Source organism: Aythya fuligula, chromosome 21 (assembly GCF_009819795.1).
Source record: "Aythya fuligula isolate bAytFul2 chromosome 21, bAytFul2.pri, whole genome shotgun sequence".
NCBI lineage: Eukaryota > Metazoa > Chordata > Aves > Anseriformes > Anatidae > Aythya > Aythya fuligula.
The window spans coordinates 5,933,223-5,953,775 of NC_045579.1; the positions used below are offsets into that span (position 1 = coordinate 5,933,223).

At 46.1% G+C, this 20,553-nt stretch overlaps 1 protein-coding gene across 3 annotated transcripts in view; it reads right to left on the reverse strand.

Annotated features, from left to right (window-relative positions):
• RERE (arginine-glutamic acid dipeptide repeats) overlaps nt 1-20,553 on the reverse strand; it is a 222,542-nt gene that overhangs the window by 119,829 nt on the left and 82,160 nt on the right. For all 3 annotated transcript variants that reach the window (XM_032201344.1, XM_032201342.1, XM_032201343.1), the window contains exon 3: nt 14,183-14,253. In XM_032201344.1, coding sequence (XP_032057235.1) covers nt 14,183-14,253 — 71 coding nt within the window. The remainder of the gene's footprint in view (nt 1-14,182; nt 14,254-20,553) is intronic.

The following is a 20,553-nucleotide window of genomic DNA, read 5'->3' on the forward strand; positions in this document are numbered from 1 at the left end:
CTTAATTACTTGATTCTTTCTATAAATCAAATATTCCAGACATGTTTGCAGCCAGTAGGGTGTAAACAGCTGTGGTTCCCTTCTCTAAAGCGTGCATGTTCCATCTCCCTCCCTTTCTGCAAGGTTTTGTGCAAGCCTCATCGTAACCATTCCCTCCCATTTTCTTTTATGGATAGATAAAGTGACAAACAGCCAAGTGCCACCTTTATTGCTGCTCCTGTTGCACAGTAAAAAAAAACAACTGGGGAAGTGTCAAGTGGCCTTCCTCTAATGGAGAACCTTTCCCATACACGAAGGCACAGCTGTACGGATGGAGTAACAAACGTTTTATTAACAGAGCGAGCTACTCGGGCATCTCTCAGACGCTCCCAGCATTTCACCAAGAAGCACCTTACACTGTCTTGTACACATGGGATACGCACACACCTCCCAGGCTATTTCTCCCACAGAATTAGGATATGGAGCACAAAGGGCCAAGTGCAAGCACTGTGGGGTTAGCTATGTGAAACAGGTCCATCCGAATCACGTCCCCTGGAATTGTCAACTGCAAGCCACTGCAGAAGGGATGAATCCCTTTCCCCTCACAGTCATCATCAGTATGAGACATGGCCAGCAACAGCACCTTTAAAATTCAGCGTTGTAAGGAACTACGTTTGTTATTTGACCTGCCAAAACCCTCACACTGGCTCTGACTAGTAATGAATCCACGTCGTGCACATCTTAACTCTAAAAAAGAGAGCGTTGCTGCACAAATAGTTAGCTACAAAATTTGCGAGAGCAAGACCCAAGCGTTCAACAGCCTTGTCCCAGCTGTGTGTAAACAGTGCAGCACTAAGGAGATGGGTTTGACAACAGAAAGCATTTGGAAAGACGAGATGAATCCTTCCAGTCTTGTCACCTGTAATTAGGCTTTGTACCCCAGCATGCTTTTTAAGGTGTTCTCTTGTCATGTTTTGATTGCGTCACTCAAGAGATCTTTTTATTATAGAAATTCAGTAGAAACACGAGCTGTATATCACGCCTGATGTGCTCTTATCCACAGACTGCTGCGAAGGCACTGCCATCATTTAATTCAGCAACAAAGCCAAGGCGTGCTCCCATCTCCAGAAATTCACCACAAATCACAGCGACAGGAGCAGGCACCACGTCAGGAAGCCCAACCCAGTGCCTGCAGGAGCTCCCAAGTCCTCCCTCATCGCCTCCACGTCAGGAACATTTCAGCTGCTGAAAAACAACTTCCAGAGCATCGCTCCTCGAGCTCCTAGTGCCAGAACCTTACCTCTGGGGATCCTTGCATTTAGCTGGATTTCTGCTTTATGTTTGGTGCTGTAATTACAAGCAGCATTTTACAGCTATAAAAAAAGAAGTTTTACAAATAAAAGGAAAGTGCAGTTCTGTACAGCATCCCTGAGTTGTAGCAACAGTACCCACAGGTGCGTGGATCAGATGGTTTACAGAACCCCTCAGGTAACGGATTTTCCAAAAGCTCTCGAATAAAATTGAAGACTTGCTCAGCATAAACCTTGTTTTTTATAATTTTGTGTTGCTTTTAACCTTAAGATGTGCCTAGAAACAAGGCCCTAAAAGGAATAAGCAAAAAAAAACAAACCTACCAACAACCAGAAGTTCTGCCTAGAAAGCCGAGGAGGATACTTACGCACTACTAATTTAATTAAAGAGTTATTTTCCTTTTAAATACCCTCTAATGGCCCAAAACGAACGCAGGCTGATTTAAAATCAATCATTTTAATCAAAATTACAAGTTCAAATTCTCCATGGATTGGCGTTCAGCGACTACAGAGTCAAAAACGCACATCCATCACAGCCCTGCTCCCTCCTTGCTCCAAATCCCAAGCCAGGAGAAGGGCAGGGTTTTCTTGTTCCTGCAACACAGCCGAGTCTCAGGGTGATGCCTCCAGGCAGCCAGCCAGCCCCCAAGCCCCATTTACGTCCCCAAACAAGCCCTGAGCAGCACGCAGACCTCAAGCCTGCCTTCTGGGGAGGATTTGCAGAAGACCTGAAGCTCTGTTGGACCATCATTGGGTGCAACAAGTCCTGAAATGGCCATGGAAGAGGGAAGGAGGCACCCAGCCAAGCTGATGAGGGGCAGGGGAGGCCGAGCAGTGGTTTCTGCCTATGCTCATGTCTCTGCGTGGCTTCAGGTGGAGAGTTTCACAGCTGGGACAAGACCAAGCAGGGTGGTACATCCCCGTGGAGGTCAGGGTCAGCAGCTGGTGGTGGGGCCTCCATCGCATCCTCTGTCCCTGCAGGCTACGCCGTGTTCAGAGCCTCGCTGCTGCCTGCAGGAGCAGAGCGAAGCAGCCCCGAGGTGGCCCTTCCCCAGCAAAAGGCAGGCGAGGAAATGGGGAGGGATGGGCCACGCCGCGATCTAGTGATCGGAACGACATTTCACTTTCCTTAAGGAAAACCATTTCCAAAGTGGGAAAACAAATTTCCTTAATGAGTTATCTCCACCGGCGTATGAAGCATAACAATGTATCTTCGGAGACTTAGCGCAGAGGCAAGAAATCTGACAGTGCTCAAGTACCCCCAGATGACCAGAGAGAAAATTTCAACTTCAATAATCCTAAAGGTCAGGAGCGTTATTAAACATGACAGATGCCCTCGCTGTTCAACACCAGAGGACATGGCTAAATCTGTTCCAGCTCCATTTTCTCTTGCTACATGTAAAGCAGCAAATGTACCATTTAATGCATATTTAAAAAAAAAAAAACTAGAAATAATATTTTTTCTTCTCCCTGTTTTCAAGATGACAGCTACTGATTTATTTAGCAGTCAATTATCTCAACCCCAGGTGCCGGAAAGAGCCAGGCATACTTTGCTGAAAGGAAACAAGAGAGTACAAAAGCAAAAAAAAAAAAAAAAACATGCAAAAGGTGCTAAAGACTGCACTACCATGAGAAATGCCTTAAAAATCTAAAAATATGGGTGAATCAAACGTACAGAAGGATGCAAGTGGTTCCTGTATCTCCCATCGAGCCCCTGCTATTGTACTACATCTGCAGAAGTTCCCACGTACAATTTATTAGCCATATTTGTGCCTCTTGGTGAGGCAATGTGACAAGCAATCCTGATTACATACCACCACGAGTGGTATATTCTTGTTTTTCCCATTTGCAGAGTATCTGCTTTTGTCCTTGGCTCACAGACAGGAACAGGGGTGGGGAGAGCGCTAATGGGATTTGTTTCAATTGCTCCTTCCTCCTTTCTTTCTTTTTTAAATTAGGAAAAAAATAACAATAGCAATTCTGCAAAAACGAGCCTGGGATTTCACAGCGGCCTATTTTTGTCCCCGCAATTCTCAGAATTCCCTTTCCTGTTCTACACACGAGCTGGCTCCCAAAAGCAACCAGCTTCACAAGGCAAGGGAGCGATTCACTGATCTAAACCAAGCTGACAAGCATCAGCAGCTCCTTGGAAAGCACTGCCTGCCACGCTCTGTTTTGGGGGGCACATAAGGCGTGCGTGCAGACCTGGTGGCAGCGGTGCAGGACAAGCAAAGGGCTCTGCTGCTCCAGGAAGGGCTTCAGCAGCCTCGCACAGAGGCAGGGAAAGGCTCCTGGAGCCTCTGCAGGGTGAATCCTCGCCAGCCCACGGACAGGCAGCCGCTTCCCAGGTGGCAGGAAGCCAGCTCTGCCAGCTCCAGTTGCTCCAAATGCCCAGCGCTGCAAAACAGACAGGGCAATCACATGGAAAAATAAAAATCGTGGAGTGTTCTGGGGGGTGGCTGCTCCCTTCTTTCCCCCAGATGGAACCCATAAATCGCACGGTCTGGGCTTCGGTTGTACAAATCTAGGGCACATGGAGGAAGAGCTGGATTCGAGCCCTACAATGATGTACAGATCGTCCTAACTCCCAGCTGTTTAATCCCTGTTCTTAACAATGCTGCCATCTGTTTTAAACCCCCAAATACGAACGTTGTCTCCGTCTGCAAAAGGCGAGGCGCTACCGTGACATCCCAGCTCCACACAAATTGGGTTGGTCGCACCGGTGCGTTACGCTGTGAAAGCTACTCAGAGAAAACAAACCCAAGGAAGCTCACAGAAATCCTGAACGCTCTTTGCTTGACAAAATCATGTCACGGATGAAGTTACAGATCCCTGCCGGCGCCAGCCAGGTCTGACTGCATCTCCACGCAGCCCTGCGTGCTCTGGGTGTGAGATACGCTGTGCTGCCTGCTTCGGGCTTGATGCTTTCTGCCCCTGCCTTCTGAAGAAACACGACAAAATTAGATGAATATTGCTTTATTCTGTACCACGTTCAGCCAAACTCCAACACCCACGTTAACCCAGAAATCCAGAGCAGCCTCAGTCCTCTCTCTACAGCTGTGATCTCTCATCTGAGAGACATTCCACATAGCTTGCTAATTTAACACACCAAAGGCAAGCAAATCAATTCAGCGCTTGAAGAGCAGCCTGTTAGCACAGAAGGATTTTTTTTTTTGTTCCACGTACGTGCGAAGCCCTAACCCCACCGCGCACCACAGCTTCACGTCTGCGTGAAAACTCCAAGTGTCATCTGGGCAGAAGGAAATCACAGATCTACCGAGGAGCCTGGTAAAAGGGAAGGGAATTATCAAAAGGGATTCATATGCATCTGGAATGATTTTAATACAAAACGCGCCCGGCAAATCTCCCCGCGCTGCTGACAAATCACCAGCTGAGGTAAATCCCAGATAATGAAACATCGTAAGAAAGGCTCTATTTAATAATTTAGCCCCTGTCAAGGAGTTTGTATTGATTCTTGTTTTCAGCACAGGGAGAGAATGTTATCTTCAGCCTTACAGCTCGATGACAGCATCAGTGAATTTAATCACTGTGCAGCTCCTGCCATGCAATCCTTAAACTGTCACCTCTGATTCTTCATCATCCCTGCCGCCTCCCTCCAAAGCCCTCTCTGCCCACATTTTCATACTAATCCCCTGCCCCACGCGCGCCCCGCCATAATCACGGCGGCATTTCAATCTGCTCCGCATTAGACCTAACAGCCAGTCTCATTTGCAGGCTAAATTTTTGATTTTAAATAATTCAGCGCTCCTTCAAACGTCTCATTCGTCTCCCTCATCTCAGCGAGGCGGCTCGGGATCCTAATGGCCAGCGGAGCTGGGCTGAAGGCAGCGGCTCGAGCAAAGGGTTGGAGCAGAAAGGAAATCTTTCAGCCTCTCTTGGCTGCAAAGGGGAGACGGAGCTGGAGAAGCCAGGATCTCTATTAATCAGCATTTTTTCCACACCAAAATGGAAAGGTCAAGCTGCCTCGTAACCGGCCAGGAAAAATTAGCCACAAATTAATTCAGCTGCAGTTCAGGAACAGAACGTCGATTCATCTGCAAACAGAACGAGGCTTTTAAATACATAAATGCTTGTGGCTACAGAAACCTCACCCAGAGATTTGCATTCAAAAGCATCGGCTCCTATAAAAGCGCAGGGAACAGCAGATCCTCGCTTTAACATGTTTCCTAAAACACGAGGCTGCATGCAGGAAGAATACAAAGGAGAGGAAGCACGCACTGCATAATTTAGAAAAACAGATCTCTTAATTTTTCCCTCCTAATTCCCAGGGAGATGCAAGGCTTTCCATTTTATAACCCTTTGGATCACGGTAAAATGATCCCACAGGCCCTCCCAGACAAGGTCACCATACACAGATTTTCTATTACAGGGCACTAGCGGCATTTCACAACTGTCTTTTTATGCACTTCTGCCTTTCCATCCAGCCTATAAATTGTTACAAGGCCCTGGGGCAATCCAGCTGTATACTCCATTCAAATCAGGCTTCAAGGAGAAAGCGCCACAGTCAAGATGCTTCAATCAAGTAAACACACAGGCACAAAGGGCAACTGCATCACAACTAATAATGTTTTCTTTTATAGGGCAAATGCACCGTTTTTCTGTTTTAAAAGCACCGCAAGTTTCTCTCTGATGCTCAGATTCAAAGTGTAACCCATTAGCATTTTAAATGTGACACCAAATTAAGTCGAAACACGATAAATCAGAGGCATGCTGCTAGAATCCATTTGCTGCTTGGGTTCTCCCTCTGAGGGAAAAAAGGAAAACCTTAAAAAGGAAATCTGGACTCATTTATCAAACGCTGGAAATTCATAGCAAAAAAAGGTTTCAATGGGACAGGATTAGAAGGCAGATTTCTTATTGCAACTACCAGAGGCAAGGTGTGTTTTATTTGCACACGTTAGCGTGGATCACGGGCAGGGAGCTTGCTGGGAACACCACCAGCCACGCGGCAGTGCTGGCTGGCAGCGACCACCCTTTGGTATTTCTGGTTGTTTACCCAACTTCTCACCTCACCTCCAACTGTTATTGCAGAGAGAAAGCAGGAACTACTTGCCTGTCAGATCCACCTTCCCCTTCTTTTTGGACGTGGCTTTCTTCCCTTTCAACTTAGAAGTAAGCGGCAATCACCTTTGTTTCAGTGAATTAATTAAACTATAATCATAATACTTGTAAATAGAACAAGCTGTGATTACCAGTGCTCTCACTGGGGCTGGAAGTTGAAATTGAGGCAGTTCCACATTCCGTTTTGCTTCTTTCTCCCACAACACTGGTATTGAGTCAGCATTCACCGGTGATCTCGGCATAGAGAAGAACATTTCCAGCATCCAACATTCCTTGCCTGACTTGATTTCAGTATCAGAAGTGGTAATCAAAGCTGGGTACACATCCTTTTAGGTGCATAACTAAAGAAATCATATTTTAAATGCACCTACCACTGCTGTGTCACATTCAAGCCAACAGCTGGTTGTTTGGGAGCGAAGGCATCTCCTACAACCCAGAACCATCTCGTTTTTTGGCCATAACCCACTGGAGCAGCTCTGACGCCCCGCCTGGGGTCCTAGTGCTGAGCATCAAAAGCCATCTCAGTGACCACCCTGCACGCGTATTAATTGAGTGGCTGCATATTAATTGGATTTTCTTCCATAAGTCAGTCATCTAGGTTGTAGTCATGTGTTCATATCATCTGGAAGTAATCACAATCAACGTTTTAATTAAGATAAAGGGAACGGGCTGAATTTTAGGACTTGTTACCATTAACAAAGAGATTAAGAGAAACTTTACTTTAGAAAGATTATAATACAAAGAAGAAAACCATTAAACGCTATTTCATTAAAAACTACAACTATGAAGCTATATCCTCAATCTGTCGAGAAGCCAAATCCATTTCGTCAAATGCCCTTATCCGAAGGGAATCCAGGGAGAAAGTCTATTTTCAAAGCGTAGCCTTTAATTAAAAAAGAAAAACATCTTTAAAAGCCATGGTGGGGGAGTAGGAGGTGAAGAAGCCAAAAATATTGGTGTGTGAAAGAGAAACATGAGTGCCTGAGCAGATCCTTAGCTGTGTGCACAAGGAATTCAGGATAACGATCTTCTGCCAGAAACTCGGAACAAGGAGATCAAATGGATCCGGGCCAGGTCTGACTTACTCTTGGCAGAGCTTAGACTTCAACTCCTGGGCCACAATAATATTAAGATCTTTTATAGGATAAGTAACTGAAATCAGGCTTAAATCTGAAGGACTACATGAAGTGACTGAAGAGACAGTATCAATTTGGGAAAATTAGCATTTGGGGGAGGAAGCAACAGTTGATTCCCAGCTACTTATTTCAGAACCACTGAAGTTCAAAACCTCAGGGTCTGAAGACAAATCATCTCTCTTCACTTACTGTTGATTATCAACTAAAATAGAGCCCAGTTGTATTCTGCTGTCTGTATATTTGTAAAACCAAAGCACATTTAAGAAATCCTCTGTGAAGGCCGTAGATTATTATTATTACTTTTAACATTTTTGACCTGAGCCAAATTAAACCAAACAAGAAGCATGCTGGAAGAGAGAGCATCTTCCCCTCATCCAAGCCCTTTCATAACTTTGTGATGACCAGAAAATTTGTGTTGATGACAGCAGTGGGCTGCTTTTGGAAGGGCTGCATCGTTAGGAATTCAGTGGTACTATTGCAGAGCTCAGTCAAAAGCAGCAGGCTGCCATACAGGGGACATCTCAACGCACACAGCCTCGACTGTGGTTTGCACACAGAAGGAAGAACTCATCAGTAAAACAAGGGGGAAAGATGTTTTAAAACAGGCAGCTCAGCATTAATTGCTTCTATTTTATTGACCTGCGCATGTAATCTAAACCCCAAGCTGTACGACTGTTCTAAAACAAACAAAAAATGGGAAATGAACCCAGAATTAAATGCTAATGGATCCTGTTGTGTTGTGTTTTGTTTTTCTACAGTGCTACCTTACACCATTTTCCTCCTCCTTAGAGCTGTCCAAGTTATGTCCGTGACGCATTAAAGCCACACTACCGTGCCCTTTTCCAAGCTGCATCCACGCAGTCCAGCTTTCCAGTTGCACTTTGCTGTTTCTCATGACAAATATCTGCAAAGTAACTGACACCGTGCGATGGCAAAGCCAAGCTTAACAATAAAAGGGTAAGGGAGTGACTCCCAAGGAAGGAATTAATGCTAAGAGAGCTTAAGATGATGTTTCACATCAATAACGGCACAAAACCCAATCAGCAGAGGGGAAAAAAACACTAATAACTTGTGTTGGTTTAAGTTCAGTCAACCATCTCATACTTTTCTGATGGACTAAGGCAACTCCAGTTTTAAAACTAAAGTTCAAACACTCAGCAGGGATGAACCAACAGGAAGCATTTATGGCACATTGCCTCCTTTGGCATGACCTGATGCCCCATCACCTTCTCCAAGAAAAGGAGGCAAAAGCTGTGTTTTATTAGTCAGTACCTCCAAGTATAGTAAATGGGAAATTGAGGGGAGGGGGAATAGATCAGCTGAAAAAAAATCTCCTTGTCCTAGCAAGACGAGACTCACAGGTAACACTTTCTGGTCCTCTCTCCGTGTTTTTCCACCACCTCCTGCTGTTTCCCTTCACCAAGAAGAGGTTAACCAACCAGGTTACTGAATGCTATTACAGAAATCAAGCCTTTTAGTGAAAGCATGCCACTACGCTCAGGTTTACAAGTGAAAACACATGTTCCTAGCACACGAGGTCTGTTGTCATCGGTGCACAACACCCGTGCCAAGCACGCACCTGAATATTTCCACGATGAAACTTAAATCATGTTGTAACCAGTGCTACCTTACCAAAGCTGTATTAACAAGGAAAAAAAGGCTATTAGTGAAGACATCTGGTAGAGTTAAAAAAAAGTTCAAGTAAAGGCACTGTCTGGAAACCCGTGGCTGTTTTGTTTCTTGCAGCAGCTCCATTACCGCACCGCATTAGATCTGCGCGTCCCTGGAATTTAATAGATCTCTGCCCAGAGGAAGCTTTGCCAACCAGATCTGGTTCAGATCAGGCTACAGTGGGTTTGGCAGCACTCTCTGCCTCTGAAGAGCAATCAATAAAATTACCTTCATGCTAAGTTCTGCTGCCTGCCAGATTTACAGACTTCCTATAGCATACCTTTCAAGCACGGCCGAGACGGTTTGTCACAGGGCTACCAATCACCCTCACATTTACATCCCCGCGCCTCCATCAGCAGCTGACAGATACTGGTAATCAGTTCCAGGGATGCTGTCACACCGAACGAACACAACGAGAAAGTTTGTCAAAGCTAATGCAGTCACTGAAATTCCCTATCAATTCAACAGACCCCAGCTAGTGACAGCCAAAGATGGAGAAATTGGAGCAAAAATCTCAATTATGCAAAGACAAAAGAGATTAGAAGGCAAAAGAAGGAAAATGTGAGCTATGAAAACAGATCTTACTTTATTTATTGAATGGAGTAAGGAAGCACACAGGGTTCAATAGGAACCAGACCAATCCCACTCTGCTAATTTGTCAAAAAACAGAGCGAGACAAATCTCTGCATATTTTCCTTGCTATCCCTTCCCCCATCCATCCCGACGTCCTACCAACTTTTGAAGCTAAAAGGCTCCTACAATGGGCAGCTGGTTTTTGAACCCAGCACTCAGATCTCAGCATGCCGCCAGCAGCTGAAACGTGCAAGTGAGTTTTCACTCCCTCCTGGCTCCTGCATGCCATCAGCTTTTTAAAGCAGTGCTCAGACAGATAAAAATAACAGGAGAGATCCAAGACATCGTGCCTTAAAAACACTGTTACCTCACTCGTGACTCCCAGCCCTTTGCTCGCATCCTAAACAAGCACTGCATTGGCTTGGATCCTAAAATAATACCCCACTTGAAAGGAACTGCATCTTTCTACCCTGCTTTCAGAGCAATTGGCGTTTTGTGGCCAGGCTAAGTACAAGTGCATTTGTATTTGCTGCAGCATCTTCCACTGAGAAAGGCACAAATGGAAGCTTCCCTAAAAACACACCACTTCATACCCTGCAGTATCCTTCATATCACATGCCACTCTAAACAACAAAGGGACCTGAAAATTTGACTAGTTTCTTAAAACTGCACCAGTACAATGAGTTCCAGTTACGTGGCAATGCTACAAGTGGCACGCAGTGCTGGAGCAAAGCATCAGGGAATTGCCACCAGCTGCTGAAGTACTTTCCATTCGTATAAATACCACCAATAAAACAGCCCTCCTGCTTGCATTAACTGCATTTCTCAACCTCAGCCCTGTGACTCCCACCCAGGCAGGGTGCTCAGGAGCCCAGGGTGCTGTCCCTCCAGCCTCTGATGCCTGTCCCATGCCCGAGCTCCGTGGAAGCTGTGAGCACCCAGTGAGTCTGCAAGCCATCCTCCCAAAATGTCTTACTGGGAGTGCTCACGCTCAGCCACGAGGTCCATGCCTGGTCCAAATGTCTGCAAGCACTACAAAATCGGAGGGGGAAGAAGTGAAGGGACAGGAAACGTCTCTTCTGACACCATCTTTGCTCCCCAGCAGTGCTCCCTGGGGATCCCCCAGTTTCAAATCAACTCCTCTTCAGCGTGACACCGGGGTATTTACTGCACACCTTAAAAGTGTGCCAAGAAGTTGTCCCAGCAGAGCAGTTCTGCTATCAGACCTGGTGTTAGGCAGCTCCCCAGGAACACAGGAGACGAACGCGTTGTCCAAGTGCTTGCAATGCTGTTCATCCTGCACAGAAACCTGCCTGACAGAGCTCCTACAGCACTGGCAGCCCAGAAGGGACACAGCAATTACTTAGAGTGCCACTTTTGCTGACAGCTTCCCTAAGACAACACTCCTAGTTAATCGTGTTTTACTTCTCAATTCCACCCAGCTATTTATACGAATCCCAGCAAGCTGGAAGGAGCCCAGGAACACAGGACTGGGGAAGACAAAGGAGGATGAATGTTACCCCTGACAGCTCCTAACCCGGTTAAGCCGAGCTGATCAAATCACTGAACTTCTTCCCACACTGAACCACTTGATTTCCCGACTCAGGAGGCAAACACACCAGACTTGCTTTGGTCCTCTGGTTGTCCCCAACAAGTTTGGGAACCGAATGTGCTGCTCCTCCTCCCAGCCCCAGTTTATCCTAAAACAAGAGCCAGTAACTCAAAGGGAACAACCAATGTCAGCAGCATCACAGCTCTGCTTCATGAGAAGCAGCACAGAGCAACAAAAAGCAGGAGGGAATAGAGACAGCTGACAAATAGCAGTAAGTAAAGCTTCATCAGGAGGAATTTATGGCCACTGGTGAAGTGCAATCGTTCTTTGGGAAAGCAAGAGAACTGCTCCTCTAGTATCAGTTTTAGTAGGCTGGATTCATCTTAACGGCAAGAGAAACCAATGATGGAAGTATGAACTAATGCGAGGCACTATGCCAGCGTACCTGCAGTAATTGCTGGAACTGCACAGAGCACATCAGAAAACCCGTTACTGGCTCCTCTGTGCCACCAGCCCTAGCCCCTAGAATACAAACTGCTCCAACATTTGTAGCATCTGCACTAGTGGAGCGGTACAACCTCAAGTTGCAAGCAATTTCTCCCCATTTTGCTAAATTGCTCTGCTATTTGTTAAAGTGAAGCAGGCAAAACAGCTCTAAAAGAGAGATGCGCTTTCTAATACAACTAATAACATGAGAGGGAGGGAGGCCATTCAGAGGCAACGTAGCATTATTTCAGTATTTTCTTCTGCTTCCTTTGCCTCCTTCGACCTGTTCGTCAAATGTAGGAAGCTTAAATGCTACAGTAGGCTTCATAAAACCTCTTCCTAGCTCTGTAATAATCTTAAACCCATATCCAACTATGATTTAAGGTCTTACTGGAAAGAGCAAGCTGAACTCCAATTTACTTGAAGAATACAACTGAACAGCACTCGAGCCTCTTCCCAGGACTGACCCTTTTTACCCTGCAAGAAACTGTGCGCATATATCAGACAGCAGTTGTCATCTCAACTCCTCCCCACACCTTTTTAGCGGTTAAAAATAAAAATAAAACTCCACTTTTGTGTCTGAACTGCACCTAGAGCACTGGGAAGTGTAGGCCAAGACTCATACGTGCAGCCCAAACCTTGTATTTATGATAACCAAAATGATAATGTACTTAATTAGTAGGCGACATTTCAAAGCTGTTGACTTTTTCTTCCCTGCTTCACTTGACATGTTCAGCTGAAGGCAAAACAAGGCTGTTTTCCTGTTGGTATCTGGCACTAGGAGAGGAGAAATCAAGTGTCCTTTCCACTGTACATCTTTCCTTTCCCCAGCAGAAAAATCAACAGTGACAAATGCACTGAAAATTCATCTTTGCAAGCATAATCAGCATCAAAGGTTGGGGGTTTTTTGGTTCTGTCATTTCTACAAGTTCCTTTTATGCATTATGTCAGCAAGAAAAATCCAGCAGGGAAAAAAATAAGACCTCAGAGCAGGCAAAAGTAAACATAAAGCAGTGGTACTATTTCCATTTCAAAATACAGAAAATTGCCAGCAACACTGATGTCATATCCTTTGCACATTGAAAACATGAGAAAAGAGAAACCTCACTTTTTTTTTTTTTTTTTTTTTTTTTTTTTTAAGGCACTAAAACATCGTGCAATGCCCTTCCCACAGAGTGTTGCAGTGAGCTTTAACGTGTTGCATTAGACCAATGCTGACAAGAGAAGCTTCAGCTGTTGGTGCTGTTAATGCCCTGGGCAAGCAACGCAGCTCAGCAGGACCTTTTGCCCCAAATGGCAGCCTTGGAGCACCTTGGAATTCCTTTCAAACACAAAAGCACCAGCTGATGGGCAAGAGCAGTATAAATAGGTTCTAACAATTGAAGCCACATTAACTAAAAACCCAACATCTCCTTAAAAAATCAGCAGGAGGGAGCACAGAGATGTGCTCGGGAGAAAGCCAAGTGCCAACCGGTAGCAAGGACGTCAACCCTGAAGAAAGTCTAAAAGCTCTGCTCCACTGTGGTCTCACGAAAAATAAACTTCTAAGGATTGAAGTGGAAGATCTGAGTAAGAAAGCCTGGCAGAAGCTGAATTCTGAAGACAACAGTAGGTGAGCTACACCTGTAACCACACATGGCTAGCACGTCAGCTTACTCCATATTGCGGGCTCCCCACAAGATGAGCAGTGGGTTGCTTTTCTCAAACACCCTGCTCCGGCAGGGCACAAGCCAAAAGGAAGCAGAGGGGCCGTGCCTGTCCTACAGGCAGTGCCTTCCTGCTAACCGACCCCAAGCAAGGGCTGCTCTGTGCTGCACCAAGAAGGAAATGTTTTGTGTTTTTAAGTGATTGAGATAAAAAGGGGCAAACCGCAACTCCAACTCTTTGTTCTGGCACAGGTCCCCAGCTTTCTGCTTTTAAAAGAAGCAAGTGCTACATGGTTCTTAAACATGACATTATTTCTCATCAACAGACACTGTCCCGCTGGCCTTGCATCTTTGCATCTCCTCGCAGTCCGTCGATGAGCTGAGATGAACCAGAAGCCAGCCCCTGAGCTTCGCTCCCGCAGCTGGGTTAGCTGACCTACAGCCAGAGGCACAGGCCAGGAAAAACCGCGAGCTCAGAGCCCCAGCTCGCTGAGAGCACCCAACTCCAAGCTCATTTCCCTGGGGATTTATAACAAAGCAGCCCACAATTCCAACTCGAGAGCCTCGTCTATTAACTACGTCTACACAAGCACAGATCTCGGTCTTAGCAGCAAAACTCCTGCTATTTCGGAAGCTGGAAGGACTCCTCGGGAGCTACGGGAAGAGATGCAGGCTAGGAACATTGCCAGCTCACTGGAGAACGGGGCAGGGAAAAGGAGAAGGAGGAGATGTGAAAATTTTTCTTACCAGTTTGAAGTCTTGAATGCTGCAGATGAAATACGGCGTATTCGGCCGGCGACTTTCAATATATACGCAATCTTTAAAAAACAAGATTTTAAAATAATGGAAATTAACTTCTGTGCCTCAAAGAAAGACCACAAAAACAGGATAAATTCAAAACAGCCTATGCTTAGAAAGAGCCACCATTTCATTTGCATGCCATGTAATTTATTCCAAGTGTGATCTAAAAATAGCAACTAGATGCTTTATGATGATAAATAAGGGAATTTAGCGGCATAAAATAATTTTGATTTGAATAGACATTTTGCTAGACAAACAAAGGAAGTCATAGCAGCCCACTGTGAAAGCAGTTAATAGAAGGACCAGGTCACAACCTATGAACCAGAGCAAAATAAGACAGGAAACTAATCAAATCTTTTGTGGCTAAGGTGGTATTAGGAAGCTAGCACTAACATATTTTCTCTTCTAATTGTAAAGAAAACCAAGGCAACCAATCGCAGATGAAATACAGCAAACTAAATTAGATTTACCGCAGGGAAGAGCTGTGCTTTCTCAAATTACATTTGACATGACAGAGACAGAGTAATTATTTTGGTTTGCTTTTGACAACTGGACTCTGCAAGGTTGCTGTAAAATAAGGTTTGTTGTATTAAAAACAGTCTCGGCAATAATTGCAACAAAAGCAGTGCCTCGGAATAAAATTACAGCATGGATGGGGAGGAACTGCCTGATTAACGATGATGCCCTTAGAAATCACCGTGTCTGCACACGGCTTGCTGGAAGGCAGAGAGGCTGCTCCCAAAGCCAAGCAGGTATTTAAGGGACAATCATTGTGTTCTCCTATTATTTTCGGAGAGCTGACTGCTGTTCATAGACAGAGGACACAAAGAACACCAGATATGCTGTGCATGATTCTCCATGAACCTACCCACAATTTCTAAAAATAAATAAGGTCAGATTTTTGTCAGGCACATTCAAAAACACAACTGAAGCCTTGCTTCCTGCCTTGGAAAACCCTGAAACTACTCAAAACGAGCAGTTTCTAGTTCTTACGCTCCTCAAAGACCACTCCTAAGGATGCAGCAGCATCATTTGTGTTTAACCCCCATTTTTGGGGATGCTTTTGTTGTTTGGTTGTCGAATTTAGTGGTTTTTTGGGGCAAAGCAAGGAAATGAAACTTTGAGTTACCCTCCAATACCTCACGCCGTAACCAGAAGACACCTGTTTCCATCTCAGTGGTGAGACCAGAAGGAGAAAAGCAGGCAGCAATCCCAGCTTTTCTACCAGTCACTTAAAATCAAGCTGTGAAATCCTTTCTTTCCCTTTCTCCTCCTTTTCTATACCTTTACCTTCCTGAGGACTGTTCCAGATCGTCTCCAGAATTTGCCCGTTGGCCTGCACTGCCTGGATTGCCCCGTGTCAGCAGCACATCGAGGCATTATAGCCCAGGTCTCTAAAAATGAGCAGTCCCAGAAGCGTTACACCTGGAAGCCAGGCATGCTGCGTCTCACATCCCAACTGCTCACTTCCAGCACCCTCATTATACACACTACCCACCAAATTAACACTTTTTTTAATTGCAAAGCCACGCAAGCAGAGCAGCAGTGCCTCTTTTCCCTGTAGATCAGCAAATAACCCGTACGTACAGCCTCGATTCAAGCCTGCTGGGGAGGCCAGCTGCAGTTGCACATCGGGTGGCAGCAATTCAAAGACAAAGGTGGTTCTCAGTTTTACCGACCAGCGTTTCGGTCTCAACTGGAAAAGATGCTGGTCTTCAGGAGGTTACAAATCAGGTTGGTGCCAGAGCACATAAGTATCAAAGTCAGGCAGAAGGTCACCCTGACGTCTGCAGAAAGGAGCTCTCCAGCTGACAAGCGCGGCTCGCCGCGGCCCACGTCCCCAGAGAACATGAGAGCTGGCAAACAGCTAAAAGCAATCACTTCAACTGTCACCAGAGCCCTGCTAGGAGAGCTCAAGTAGCAGGGGCTTTTAAAAGAGAAATGGGAAAAGGTTACCTCCTCCTCTTCAAAAGAAACCCCGTTTAGCACAACTGCTACTTCGTGGGGAACACATCGGGCAGCTCCTTGAATTAAAAACCCTGAACCCACAGAGCACAGGTTCATGGACTGGATCTCAGGGGTGTCCCATGAGCGCATGCTGGGATTAGAATCCCAAAACCTGGGATTAGAATCTGTCAGTTACAGCCCATATGGGGCCTGGCCTCTTTTGGGAACTTCTGTATGGCTCTTTTTAACACAAAAATGCCAACAAAACGAAGAATTGTGCTTCAATGTGGCTGTCACCTGCCTACCAGGTGGCCACCCGAAGGGAACTTAACCCCAAGTACATTTGGGATTGGTGCTGGGAAGCAGCAGGATAATGCAACCGACTGCGGAGTGAAACAGTTATCACCACAAAGGCAGGTGTTTGGGGAAAAAAAATGCATTATAAGCATTAAATAAGGTTAAGTTTTAGAGCAAAGAATACTGGCAGTAAAAGGAGATGGCAGGGAAGAGTTAACTCACACAGAATTTATTGTGAGTCCTTTCCATCACCACCACTGGAGCAGAGGAGGAGACACGGTCAGGAGGACACAATGCTAGAGCACACCAAGTATTTACTAAATTAGCCTCAATTAATTACGGGGTCCCAGGAAACTATGCTAGACAGCAAGGCTACGCAGGTACCCACACAAGCAGCATCAGTTTGAAGTTTCCTGCTGCTTGTTTTGCCTATCGGTGGCGTGACAAACCCAACGCCTTGCAGCAAGAGGCTCAAAAGAAGGCTGATGGATGTGAACCACACTACAGTGTTTTCTCTTTTTTAATAAGAAAATTATTACATGCATTCCGATATAACAACCCCTGGTATCTCAGTAGAATTACGCCGAATTACTTCCATTCAGATTGAGCCCAATTTGCCTCTCCCAAATGACCAATTTCAAATTCCATATTTTCTAGCTCGGATCGCAGCAGCTGTCGCAACAGCATGCATATGTGCATTTTAAAAGCTTGAAATATCATATATGTAATCAACCATCAACACCAGAAGAACTGTAATCTACTCTGCTTCTAACTCATACAGCACTTTTCACCCTAAATCCTCAAAATCCTACAGAAATTGTCAGTGACTCTCTTGGAAGGTAAGCACCAAACGCATCCTCCTCGCCTCTTCACCTTGATGGGTGTGCTTCAGTGTAGTTACTCAGCAGCCATCACACCTGAGCCTTATGAAATCCATATTTTCCTGCCCTTTCTTCTGTTATTCCGGGTTTCTTTGCCCAATCTTTCCGTTCGGACAGCCCTCTGCTCGTTCCAACCGGGTCCTGGCTGGTGAATTACCTGCTAGAACGGATTCTCACCCACACAGGGTAATTCTTTCAGGATGCACTGGGGAATGTGGATAAAAAGCTATACGATTTCAGATACAGGAACCAACTTCCCCCATTCTTTTTCCGTAATGCCTCAGTTCCTCCAGCCTCCCTGGCTGGGTGCTCTCCGGCAGCCTGCTGAACAAACGGCTGAGCAGCCCCCTGAAACGGTGCAGACAAAAGCAAAGGAACGGAATCTGGCAGCTACCACGGATATAGCAAACACGTCGACTCGCTGGGTTGTTGCAGCAGGGAAAGGCACACCTGGCTGCCTGCCAACGTGAAAAACAAAGATGACATCCAGTTAGGGCGGCTGCAAAGCAATGGAGGCCGAGGAGATAAGAAAACAAGTTAATTCGGGTGCAAGGAAATGCCGAGAGAGATAGAAACTGGAAAACTGCCAGGAGGAGGAACAGTTATGGATGCAGCCACATTAGCCGCTCAGAACTCACCATAAAAAGCAATTACTTCCATTTACCAGAGATCCTAAATGCAAATACATCATCTTGAAGAACGGCTACATGGACCCAGGTGACAAAACCCAACTGCGCATTGTTTTCCAAATGCAAACCTGCACTGATAAGGCTTATGCCATGCAAAAAAAAAAAGGAAGGTGAGTCTACAGGAGTGGCTACTGGAACGTGTTGTTGCACCCTTTCTTTCCCCTGATCACCTACTTGTGCAACATTTCAGCTGTGTGTGGCTGCAGAGAGCTTTTGCATGGACTTTGACAACTTCAGCCAATTCTCAGCGCTGCTGTGCAGGCTGCTCGGTGTCTGAGCTGCTACCGCCACTTCGTGCTGACTGCAGAAGATGCCCCGTCTCTCAAGAAGAAACAGCTTAAAAAAAAAAAGTCCCGGAATAAAGATGCTCCTCACACAGACAAGTTCACTTGCTTCTGAATTTTTACTGCTCAGCAGTTTTATGCAGTTTCAGTGACACGTACGCCGTGTGCTAAATGGAAGGCTGAAGCCCGAGGCTGTTTGTCAGCCTAAGACACGATGGACCCAAATGCACTCTTCCTTCAGACAGCTCAAAGACACTCTGGGCAGTTGTTTCAACATCTATTATTCTCGAAAGGAATCCACAGCACAGGTGCGTTTCAGCTATCTACTTGCTCCTGCAATATTAATATTCACTTCCACCACCAGTCAATCCTCTCCACTTCAAAAAGCCCAACAACACCCAGACTGACTAGAAATGCTTTTCTGTACGTATCTTAACTTAAACATGGTTCAGTGTCACATCCACACAACTGGACCTTCCCTTCCTGGTCATTTACTCTTTCCTATAGCCCATAACAGCTCCATCAATCACTTCCACCACCTGTGCTGGCTGCTCTGCCTCTGCAAGGACTCCTTCAGCCTTCAACATGGGGATGTGTCTTGCTGGGCATGGCTCAGGACCCTCCAGCGAGGCAATCACATCACTGGCACGACTGAACAGCACCCACAGCCCCTCGGCAGCACTGGGGACATCGTCCCCTCCAACCGGGGAACTGATCCTACGTACCCTATATCAGCACCACAGTGTGACAAGGGACTTGCTGCAAGGTAAGCTACCTGATCAGCTACAGAAAGCAAAAAACATTGCTGTGAACATCACCAGAGCAGGCGCAGGACAGGTTACCTGCTCGTGCTGAAGGACTGTCAGCATCCTGCATCAACAAGTACAGAGGGGAAGTGTGAGGCCAGCAGGCACAGGGAATGGGCTGTGCTACAAACCCACACACTGCCTTCCTCCACAGCAAGGTAACAGCCTCCAAAACCTCGTCCTCAGCCCCGACCTGTTGCACCACACTTGCTGATAACCCAAACTCTCCAATAAAAAGAAAAACCCATCTCTCCATAACCTTCAACTGCTATAATTGCAATGTAAAGAAACCTACGTTCCCCACACAGACTCACTGCACTCTCCACCCCGAGTGCATTTGCTTTTGTTCCTATTCCATGTAAACCATTCCCCTGGAGTCCAAGTATTTTTAGGGCACGTGGCACGGAGCCACGGCTCCTTCGGGCTTTGCTGCTCACCACAAGTGCCCTGGTTTGAAGGGTTACGTCAGCGTGCCCACACCGAGAGCTGCTTTTAAAATTAGAGCTCACACACACGGGCTTAAAGATCTTTTGATAACACAAGCCACGACCTCACCGAGCACACGAACCTTCATCAGCTTAAAGAAAGCAGTTTATTTGGTAACCATCTTCCCCATTAATCCTTTGGGGTTGTAGCTAATGAGTCAACACTTGCATCACCCAAGCAATAAAGCCTCGGGCGCTCTGCACAGCGCTCACTTCCAAGATGTTCCTTGAAAGCCACCGACAAGGAGCTGCCTGCACCCTGCCAGACCTCAGGGCCCAGCTGCAAGCAACCAGAGGTCGAGCGCATTGCCCAGTTTTGACAGCCCAGTACCTTACTCTCCCTCGTTCTCCTTTTCTTTGGATATTCTGCCTCAGAGTTGGATGTTCTGACAAACGGCATGCTGGACGTGCAAACGGTCACTTTTCACCGAGCCAGGTACAGCGGTGAAATGAGGACAGGGCTCAGCAGACACCGAGTCCAAACAGCTCACGCACAATTCTTGTACTGTCACAGCCAACCAGGCTCATGCAGTGCTGGCTCCTATTCGGCCAGTGTGCTAAAACCATGCTCTGTGAATGCCTCCCCTGCCTGTTCTCCGCATCCAGTGCTTCTACCTTACTGTAGAGGTAGGCAGGGCAGCCTTTTTTTTTTTTTCTTCCCCTTTTTTTAAAACAAGCACTTATCCCACTTCCTCTCAATCTACAGATTCAGGTGCATGCAGCAGAAATCCCTGCGGTGCATTTGAGAAACTAAAGCAAAGTGGCCAGGCAAACCCTGTGCTTGCTCCACCACTACCACACTGGGTTAAAAAAAAATAATAGAAAAAGGAAAACCATTACCGAGATGGTCCCTAACCCTTTGGGAGGCACATGCATAAAGGGTATTTACATCCCATAATAGAGGTGCCTGAAACAAAGAGCTCAGCTG